This window comes from Pseudophryne corroboree, chromosome 9 (genome assembly GCF_028390025.1).
Source record: "Pseudophryne corroboree isolate aPseCor3 chromosome 9, aPseCor3.hap2, whole genome shotgun sequence".
NCBI classification, from domain to species: Eukaryota; Metazoa; Chordata; class Amphibia; order Anura; family Myobatrachidae; genus Pseudophryne; species Pseudophryne corroboree.
The window spans coordinates 400,241,682-400,253,323 of record NC_086452.1 but is presented as its reverse complement, the minus strand read 5'-3'; the positions used below and the strand labels follow the sequence as shown (position 1 = coordinate 400,253,323).

The 11,642-nt window shown below is 46.6% G+C and overlaps 1 protein-coding gene across 1 annotated transcript in view; it reads left to right on the top strand.

Moving 5' to 3' along the window:
- Positions 1-242: 242 nt before the first annotated feature.
- LOC134958344 (ficolin-2-like) overlaps positions 243-11,642 on the top strand; it is a 74,754-nt gene continuing 63,354 nt past the window's right edge. Inside the window, exon 1 of the mRNA XM_063940889.1 lies at positions 243-378. Coding sequence (XP_063796959.1) covers positions 252-378 — 127 coding nt within the window. The 5' untranslated portion in view covers positions 243-251. The remainder of the gene's footprint in view (positions 379-11,642) is intronic.

Below are 11,642 nucleotides of genomic sequence, written 5' to 3'. Positions count from 1 at the left end.
ACACCAGTTAATGCCACTGACTTGCAGTGTGTCACTGCTTAGCATATTACTGCAGGGTCAGTGGAATAAAACATAGCAGGATTGAGACAGATATTCCACAGATCTTTGTCCATGGGTTATTGTTGTAATCAGAAGACCAAATAAGGAACAAAAATTAGAATTTCAATTGCGCAAGTATTACATATGTTTCAAGACAGAGAAGTGTTTACATGGGGAGGAGTTACATGGTCTCTTATTATGTTGAATCACTGATGAAACTACATTGTAGCAGGCAGGGAGGAACAGAAGGTAACAACCTATCAGTAACTATGTGGATCTTGGTGGCCTCTGTATTCTGCCTGGTGACTACTCTCAATCACGCTGAGAACACCTGCCCAGGTAAGTTGTATCCTACCGACACTACATGTATCAAAGTTTGCCATTAGAGCTTGTTTGACAGTAATATTTGTATTTTATTCATTGTTGATTCGCTTTTTCAAGTCTGGGGATGGATTCTGCCTTTACAATGGGACACATTATCATGGCTTTCACCAGAAATTGCATTTTTATTTCTTATTCTATCAACCCAACTGTATTTTTCCGTACATTAAGTGGTTTATTTTTGTAGCGTACATTTTTATTTTATATCCATCAGTTGTTTAAAAATATAAAAAGCTGATAAAAGCCTGAAAACATACTGTACACTCTGTTATTATTTTCCCCATACTTTGGACAAATGTGTCTTAAAGTAAAATGTGTCAGCAATTAGAAAAAAACAAGCAATGGGTCTATGTTCAGTGAGATGAGCAGAATATTATACTAGAAACCTCTCTATAATGCACATAAAATAAAGGTCCCACATATTCTTTATGCCCCATGTTCCCTTTATCCCCCTCAACCATGTTCCCTAACACATTGTAAAAGCCCAATGACCATACACTGACATGACCAGACCTAAACAGACGTGGGTGGATGGGGAAATATTTGGGCCTGAGGGCAATATTAATCATTTTCAGATTATGGATACTACAAATGTGAATACACATCTGGATTGCAGGGAAAGCCACTAAAGACCAGAGGAAGGAATCTGTCTTCCATTATACTCTGGGATTCTCTGCTTTTTACCTTTAACCCGTAAACTGTATTTTATTCTTTTATTATTTTTATCCACACTTGTCTGGTTACATGTAACAAGGAGCAAAACAAATATTGTACAATTGAAACAGTCAGAAAAACTTTTTGAGTTTTTCTTTTTTAAGTTGAAATTCACTATTTTGTTTTTTTGCTTTTTGTAATGTATTGAGGAGGATTAGCGAGTAGACGACTGCGCTTCTCCTGTTTGTGAACAGTGAATAACACCTGACTTGCCTCTATGGATACTGGTAGAGTACCCAACGCCTGCCTTGTTTTCTGGGACAGAGTACAATGATGCACCAAGGCACACTAGGCCAGGGTCGGTGCTAGGGTGTTCGGCGCTATCCTGCAAGCTATAAATTTGCGCCCTCCCTTCCATACTTCACAAAGGGACAGCATCGCAAATAGGAGTGTGGTCTCACAAGTAAGGGGTGTATCCACACAATAGTACCACCAATTCAAATTATGCTACAGTAGCGTCCCTTATACACATTATGCCAGTCAGCAATGCCCCGTAGAACACATTATACCACACAGTAATACCCCTTACATCTTATGTCACACACAGTAATGCCCCTTACACATTATACCTCACTCAGTAATGCCCCTTACACATTACACAACATACAGCAATGCCCCTTACACATTATGGATGCTCTTTACACATTATGCCACACACAGTAATGCCCTTTACACATTATGCCACATCTGGTGACGGTTGTTAGCCACTGCAGCTATTTCTGATTAGCTGCCGGTGCGCAAGCTTCAAAATGGCTGAGGGGAGGTGACACAGTGACTGGGACAAAACCAAAAGGGTGTGTGTATGACACGGTGAGTGGGACAGAACCCACATTGGTGTGACACAGTGACTGGGACAGCACACAGGGGGAGTGACACAGTGACAGAACACGAGGGGGGGTGTTATACAGTGACTGAGACAGAACACAGCGGTGATGGCACGATGACTGGAACAGAACACGGGGAAGGTGACACAATGACTGAGACAGAACACAGGGGAGGGTGACACAGTGACAACACAGAGGAGGGGTGACAATGGCTTGGACAGAACATGGAGGGATAACAATTCATGGGACAGAAAATGGGGGAGTGACAATGGTAGGGACAGAACATGGGGGGGGGTGACAATGGCTGGGATAGAATACAGGTGGGCTGTGACACTGACAGAATACAGGGGGTGGTGGTGACAGTGCCTTGGACAAAACACAGGGGTGATGACAATAGCTGACACAGAATACAGAGGAGGGGTGACATCTAGACAGAACACAGAGGGTCAGGGGGAGCTGACACAGTAAAAAGTAACTGTGACATAGAGGGCCGGCTATCCACCTTCCCCCCTGATTACCTATGAGCCCCTTGTGACCTCACCTCCCAGAATCCAATGGATCCCTCTCCTGCATTCCACTCTCCACTGTTGTCTCATAGTGTCTGCACAGTCCGGCGCAGTCACCATGGTGACTTCCAGCTACTGAGAGACTTACAGGTATCTGCAATAATGCAAGATCCCGGAGTCTCTGTGTATATGTTACTCCGGCCACTGCCCCCACGTTCCCTCCCCCTGCTCGGTGACGAGCACTCACAGCTGCGACCACCTGCTGGTAATGCCAGGTTTCTGGCTCTGGCACTGCCCGCCATCTCTGCCAATGGCGGGTGCGGTGACACCTGCCGCTGTAAAGAGTCTGGGGTCTTTTTGGCTGCCGCGCGGGAGTAGTTGGCAGGAGGTCGAGCGGCCGCAGCAGCAACAGCAATATGAGGCACAGCAGAGTGAGATGGGCCAGTTCAGAGCTTGCTGCATTTCACTAGAGGGGGTTGCTGAAGACTGATCCGCTCCCTATCCGCACAGCTGCTGGTGCCACTGCCTGACATACAGTGTTACTGGCACAGCTGTCGGCAGCAGCAGGGGGGACAGGGATGCAGAGAAAGGAGAGTGCCCCATCCAGCCTGGCCCCTCCCTGCTTTGCATCCATTTGCTGAGGGGGATGCGCCTCCCCTGCACAAGGTGTTAGTCTGTACAAATGTGAATGAACAAGGATTAGATGTATTGTGAATAAGACAGTTTCTTTAAGGTAAAATAAAGTTATAATAACATGGCATGTATTCAGCATACAATGCAATCATAAAACGTTAAGCCTTGTTCAACAAGTTGTACAGCTTGCGTGCCAAGTTGCATCATTCCAAATGGGTGTGGATCATTGGGTCGACCATAATTAGGTCGACAGTCTATAGGTCGACTCCATATGGTCGACATACAAAGTGATGACAGGGTCAAAAGGTCAAGATGGTTGTTAGGGTGACATGTAAAAGAAACCTGAAAAACTTGAAGGGTACAAAAGGTCAACATAGTCAGTAGGTCAAAATGGAAATGGTCAATACAAACAATGGTTGACCAAGGTTTTTTTGGGGTACCATTTACCATTTTTAACCACATGTGACCCCAATTAGTGTACCGCTTCACCTGCCACTCTTCAGGCAAGGTGCCTTGCTCTGCTACCACTGTGCTTGGCACAGGTTACTAGTCTCAATCATAGACCATGTGGATGGTAAATGATGAAAAAAAATAAAAAAAAATAAAAAATAGTGTGGACCAACTGAACCTTTAGTACCTGTCCACCTTAAGCACTGTCTACCTTTTACATATCAATCTCTTGTACCTGTCGACCTAATGCATGTCGACCATATGCGGTCAACCTATTGACTGTCCACCTATTTGCTATCGACCTATCCTTCTGGATCTTGGGGGTAATTCAGAGTTAATCGTAGCAGCAAATTTGTTAGCAGTTGGGCAAAACCATGTGCACTGCAGGTGGGGCAGATATAACATGTGCAGAGAGAGTTAGATTTGGGTGGGTTATTTTGTTTCTGTGCAGGGTAAATACTAACTGCTTTATTTTTACACTGCAATTTAGATTTCAGATTGAACACACCCCACCCAAATCTAAATCTCTCTGCACATGTTATATCTGCCCCACCCCCTCCCCCCACAGTGCACTTGGTTTTGCCCAATTGCTAACAAATTTGCTGCTGCGATCAACTCTGAATTAGGCCCCTCATTCCAAACTGTCCTATAAGGGCAATTAACTACTTCACAGCTTGACCAAAGCATTTTCTCAGAGTACAGCTGTAGAGCAGAAGGGGTCACACAGCAGGATGCAGGGCATTGCTTAAAAAACATATAGTACAGTATACAGTATGCAAGGCCGCCCATAGAGCGCTTTAACCCTGATAATTATATTTTCTTATCGTTGCACATTGTGGCAAAAACAAATCAATTATTGGGGGAATATATTAAAAATGTAATCTTGCAGGAATATTGGCTGAGATGGGAGTACATCAGTGCAAAATACTAAAGTGACTGTTTACATGATCACTTTTCTGCTGGATTCTGACCATAGGCGTGCGCAGCACATTTTATTAGGGGGTGCACCGTTGGAGGGGTGTGTCTAGCACCGCCTTTTGGGCGTGTCTAGCACTATCTATTAATGGTCAACGCAATATAAAATATCCACCCTTGTACCAATCCTAATAAAGCAGATACATTGTCACATGTTGTGGTGTGCACCAAACAAACACCCCTGATGGCACTCACTACAATTACACTGCTCCTCTTCAGCCTGGTCTGGCTCCCCCTCACTCTCCCCTGCAAGCTGCAGCAGCTTACTTACAAGTCAGTCACTCACTGACAGTCGCAGACTAGTACTGCGGCTGCTGGAAAAACGAGAGACGTGTCAATGCTGCTACAGACTGCCTGCCAGTATTGAATTTGTCTTCCTAAGAGGAACGCTGGCTGCATGCTGCTCATCAGTGGCTCGCGTTGGCATAGTATGGAAAGAGAGAGGTGGGCGTGTGGCGGGTGTGACTGGTGGGCGTACGAGCAGCATGACGTCATCACGTCACATCACGCTGTTTTTGTACATGGAGATGGAGCCGGGAGATTGAAAGCCGGTGGCAGTGGCACCCTTGATTAACCCAGGCGTCCAGTCAGTAATGCAATCTTGACAGGGTGCAGTGCAGAGGGGACAGTAATCAGCCTGCTCGGCGATCGCTGCATCAGGCATGTGAGATCGGGGTGCCGGACATTAGGGGGTGCCTGTGCGCACCAGGCACCCCCCCTGCGCACACCTATGATTCTGACCTGGCAGAGGTTCTGCACATGACCAGTCATCGGTCTGATGATGATGTGCTAGCAGTGGTTAATGGAAGGGGACCTCTTGGATCTCTCTACCCAACAATTTGCCTACAGGCTGCAATGGGATGTAGTTATGTGATCGTCAGTAAGGAGACCGCTGGTCACATTATCTCTCCCTACATCCCGCCCGCTCTAGATTCCGAAAGCTGGCATGCCGACTAGCAGGGACTATTCCCACTCGTGGATGTCCACGACAACCATAGAGTGGGAATAGAACCTGTGGCAACCGCAGGTAGCCACCAAGCCCGCAAGGGGCTTGTTGCGTTCGCCCTTCCCCCCCACAGGCATTCTGCCACCGGGGTACAGTAGTCAGAATACTAACCGCCGGGATACCCAGCGCCGGTAGAATGATACACACCCGCTACAATGTCTAGAGCCATCTGCAAAGGATGAAGCTACAGTATCAGGGCCAAGCTCCGGAAAGCATAGCACATGTCATAAGGGAAAGGGCGGCTTTTTCTGAACAAAAACAGATGGATTAGATCATACTGTATATCTAAAATCTGCTGCGGTCACGGTCACACTTTCATACATTCTGAGGTACTTCATTTTTGTGGGAGTCATTCGAAAACAGCTGACATACCTTCCAACTGTACCTTTTTGGCAGGTACAGTACTTTTTTTCTGTGGTCTGTACCGATTTTTGACTCTCCATTTTCCCATTGAAAGTATAAGAAAATGGTCATGCCATGCCCCCTTATCCCGTGGCCATGCCCCCTTTCCTAATTTGTACAAATTTTTATGTGTAAAATGTTGAAGGGTATGAGCTGATCCTGAGGATTCCTGAAAAAGTGTTAATAAATATGCCCCTTATGGCTTGATTAGATTCCACTGGGGAGGTGATCTCTTGGCATTGTACAATAAGATCTATGTAGTTAGGGTAATTGTTTGTGGGACAGGGGGTGGAGACATGATGATGCGTTTCATCGTGAAACATATCCTCAGGCCCTTTCTGACTGCACAGGGGGTGGGGAGTTTATGTGTGGGTGCGGTGGGGTGGCCACAAGCCGGGAGACATTCCTCCACTGCCCAAACTAAAACCTCTACACACCACTAAAAAAAACTAAAGGTTCTCTGTGCATTTTCTAGAGATGAGCGCCGGAAATTTTTCGGGTTTTGTGTTTTGGGTTCGGTTCCGCGGCCGTGTTTTGGGTTCGACCGCGTTTTGGCAAAACCTCACCGAATTTTTTTTGTCGGATTCGGGTGTGTTTTGGATTCGGGTGTTTTTTTCAAAAAACCCTAAAAAACAGCTTAAATCATAGAATTTGGGGGTAATTTTGATCCCAAAGTATTATTAACCTCAAAAAACATAATTTACACTCATTTTCAGCCTATTCTGAACACATCACACCTCACAATATTATTTTTAGTCCTAAAATTTGCACCGAGGTCGCTGTGTGAGTAAGATAAGCGACCCTAGTGGCCGACACAAACACCGGGCCCATCTAGGAGTGGCACTGCAGTGTCACGCAGGATGGCCCTTCCAAAAAACCCTCCCCAAACAGCACATGACGCAAAGAAAAAAAGAGGCGCAATGAGGTAGCTGACTGTGTGAGTAAGATTAGCGACCCTAGTGGCCGACACAAACACCGGGCACATCTAGGAGTGGCACTGCAGTGTCACGCAGGATGTCCCTTCCAAAAAACCCTCCCCAAACAGCACATGACGCAAAGAAAAAAAGAGGCGCAATGAGGTAGCTGACTGTGTGAGTAAGATAAGCGACCCTAGTGGCCGACACAAACACCGGGCCCATCTAGGAGTGGCACTGCAGTGTCACGCAGGATGGCCCTTCCAAAAAACCCTCCCCAATCAGCACATGATGCAAAGAAAAAGAAAAGAAAAAAGAGGTGCAAGATGGAATTATCCTTGGGCCCTCCCACCCACCCTTATGTTGTATAAACAAAACAGGACATGCACACTTTAACCAACCCATCATTTCAGTGACAGGGTCTGCCACACGACTGTGACTGATATGACGGGTTGGTTTGGACCCCCCCAAAAAAGAAGCAATTAATCTCTCCTTGCACAAACTGGCTCTACAGAGGCAAGATGTCCACCTCATCTTCACCCTCCGATATATCACCGTGTACATCCCCCTCCTCACAGATTATCAATTCGTCCCCACTGGAATCCACCATCTCAGCTCCCTGTGTACTTTGTGGAGGCAATTGCTGCTGGTCAATGTCTCCGCGGAGGAATTGATTATAATTCATTTTAATGAACATCATCTTCTCCACATTTTCTGGATGTAACCTCGTACGCCGATTGCTGACAAGGTGAGCGGCGGCACTAAACACTCTTTCGGAGTACACACTTGTGGGAGGGCAACTTAGGTAGAATAAAGCCAGTTTGTGCAAGGGCCTCCAAATTGCCTCTTTTTCCTGCCAGTATAAGTACGGACTGTGTGACGTGCCTACTTGGATGCGGTCACTCATATAATCCTCCACCATTCTATCAATGTTGAGAGAATCATATGCAGTGACAGTAGACGACATGTCCGTAATCGTTGTCAGGTCCTTCAGTCCGGACCAGATGTCAGCATCAGCAGTCGCTCCAGACTGCCCTGCATCACCGCCAGCGGGTGGGCTCGGAATTCTGAGCCTTTTCCTCGCACCCCCAGTTGCGGGAGAATGTGAAGGAGGAGATGTTGACAGGTCGCGTTCCGCTTGACTTGACAATTTTGTCACCAGCAGGTCTTTCAACCCCAGCAGACCTGTGTCTGCCGGAAAGAGAGATCCAAGGTAGGCTTTAAATCTAGGATCGAGCACGGTGGCCAAAATGTAGTGCTCTGATTTCAACAGATTGACCACCCGTGAATCCTTGTTAAGCGAATTAAGGGCTGCATCCACAAGTCCCACATGCCTAGCGGAATCGCTCCGTGTTAGCTCCTTCTTCAATGCCTCCAGCTTCTTCTGCAAAAGCCTGATGAGGGGAATGACCTGACTCAGGCTGGCAGTGTCTGAACTGACTTCACGTGTGGCAAGTTCAAAGGGCATCAGAACCTTGCACAACGTTGAAATCATTCTCCACTGCACTTGAGACAGGTGCATTCCATCTCCTATATCGTGCTCAATTGTATAGGCTTGAATGGCCTTTTGCTGCTCCTCCAACCTCTGAAGCATATAGAGGGTTGAATTCCACCTCGTTACCACTTCTTGCTTCAGATGATGGCAGGGCAGGTTCAGTAGTTTTTGGTGGTGCTCCAGTTTTCTGTACGTGGTGCCTGTACGCCGAAAGTGTCCCGCAATTTTTCTGGCCACCGACAGCATCTCTTGCACGCCCCTGTCGTTTTTTAAAAAATTCTGCACCACCAAATTCAAGGTATGTGCAAAACATGGGACGTGCTGGAATTTGCCCATATTTAATGCACACACAATATTGCTGGCGTTGTCCGATGCCACAAATCCACAGGAGAGTCCAATTGGGGTAAGCCATTCCGCGATGATCTTCCTCAGTTGCCGTAAGAGGTTTTCAGCTGTGTGCGTATTCTGGAAAGCGGTGATACAAAGCGTAGCCTGCCTAGGAAAGAGTTGGCGTTTGCGAGATGCTGCTACTGGTGCCGCCGCTGCTGTTCTTGCGGCGGGAGTCCATACATCTACCCAGTGGGCTGTCACAGTCATATAGTCCTGACCCTGCCCTGCTCCACTTGTCCACATGTCCGTGGTTAAGTGGACATTGGGTACAACTGCATTTTTTAGGACACTGGTGAGTCTTTTTCTGACGTCCGTGTACATTCTCGGTATCGCCTGCCTAGAGAAGTGGAACCTAGATGGTATTTGGTAACGGGGGCACACTGCCTCAATAAATTGTCTAGTTCCCTGTGAACTAACGGCGGATACCGGACGCACGTCTAACACCAACATAGTTGTCAAGGACTCAGTTATCCGCTTTGCAGTAGGATGACTGCTGTGATATTTCATCTTCCTCGCAAAGGACTGTTGAACAGTCAATTGCTTACTGGAAGTAGTACAAGTGGGCTTACGACTTCCCCTCTGGGATGACCATCGACTCCCAGCGGCAACAACAGCAGCGCCAGCAGCAGTAGGCGTTACACGCAAGGATGCATCGGAGGAATCCCAGGCAGGAGAGGACTCGTCAGACTTGCCAGTGACATGGCCTGCAGGACTATTGGCATTCCTGGGGAAGGAGGAAATTGACACTGAGGGAGTTGGTGGGGTGGTTTGCGTGAGCTTGGTTACAAGAGGAAGGGATTTACTGGTCAGTGGACTGCTTCCGCTGTCACCCAAAGTTTTTGAACTTGTCACTGACTTATTATGAATGCGCTGCAGGTGACGTATAAGGGAGGATGTTCCGAGGTGGTTAACGTCCTTACCCCTACTTATTACAGCTTGACAAAGGGAACACACGGCTTGACACCTGTTGTCCGCATTTCTGGTGAAATACCTCCACACCGAAGAGCTGATTTTTTTGGTATTTTCACCTGGCATGTCAACGGCCATATTCCTCCCACGGACAACAGGTGTCTCCCCGGGTGCCTGACTTAAACAAACCACCTCACCATCAGAATCCTTCTGGTCAATTTCCTCCCCAGCGCCAGCAACACCCATATCCTCCTCATCCTGGTGTACTTCAACACTGACATCTTCAATCTGACTATCAGGAACTGGACTGCGGGTGCTCCTTCCAGCACTTGCAGGGGGCATGCAAATAGTGGAAGGCGCATGCTCTTCACGTCCAGTGTTGGGAAGGTCAGGCATCGCAAACGACACAATTGGACTCTCCTTGTGGATTTGGGATTTCAAAGAACGCACAGTTCTTTGCGGTGCTTTTGCCAGCTTGAGTCTTTTCAGTTTTCTAGCGAGAGGCTGAGTGCTTCCATCCTCATGTGAAGCTGAACCACTAGCCATGAACATAGGCCAGGGCCTCAGCCGTTCCTTGCCACTCCGTGTGGTAAATGGCATATTGGCAAGTTTACGCTTCTCCTCCGACAATTTTATTTTAGGTTTTGGAGTCCTTTTTTTTCTGATATTTGGTGTTTTGGATTTGACATGCTCTGTACTATGACATTGGGCATCGGCCTTGGCAGACGACGTTGCTGGCATTTCATCGTCTCGGCCATGACTAGTGGCAGCAGCTTCAGCACGAGGTGGAAGTGGATCTTGATCTTTCCCTAATTTTGGAACCTCAACTTTTTTGTTCTCCATATTTTATAGGCAGAACTAAAAGGCACCTCAGGTAAACAATGGAGATGGATGGATTGGATACTAGTATACAATTATGGACGGACTGCCACGGTTAGGTGGTATAAAAAAACCACGGTTAGGTGGTATATATTATAATAATAATACAATTATGGATGGACGGACTGCCTGCCGACTGCCGACACAGAGGTAGCCACAGCCGTGAACTACCGCACTGTACACTGGTTGATAAAGAGATAGTAGTATACTCGTAACAACTAGTATGACACTATGACGACGGTATAAAGAATGAAAAAAAAACCACGGTTAGGTGGTATATATTATAATAATAATACAATTATGGATGGACGGACTGCCTGCCGACTGCCGACACAGAGGTAGCCACAGCCGTGAACTACCGCACTGTACACTGGTTGATAAAGAGATAGTAGTATACTCGTAACAACTAGTATGACACTATGACGACGGTATAAAGAATGCAAAAAAAACCACAGTTAGGTGGTATATATTATAATAATAATACAATTATGGATGGACGGACTGCCTGCCGACTGCCGACACAGAGGTAGCCACAGCCGTGAACTACCGCACTGTACACTGGTTGATAAAGAGATAGTAGTATACTCGTAACAATTAGGATGACACTATGACGGTATAAAGAATGAAAAAAAAACCACGGTTAGGTGGTAGGTATATAATAATAAATAATACAATTCTGGTCGGACGGACTGCCTGCCGTGTGCCGACACAGAGGTAGCCACAGCCGTGAACTACCGCACTGTACACTGGTTGATAAAGAGATAGTAGTATACTCGTAACAATTAGGATGACACTATGACGGTATAAAGAATGAAAAAAAAACCACGGTTAGGTGGTAGGTATATAATAATAAATAATACAATTCTGGTCGGACGGACTGCCTGCCGTGTGCCGACACAGAGGTAGCCACAGCCGTGAACTACCGCACTGTACACTGGTTGATAAAGAGATAGTAGTATACTCGTAACAATTAGGATGACACTATGACGGTATAAAGAATGAAAAAAAAACCACGGTTAGGTGGTAGGTATATAATAATAAATAATACAATTCTGGTCGGACGGACTGCCTGCCGTGTGCCGACACAGAGGTAGCCACAGCCGTGAACTACCGCACTGTACACTG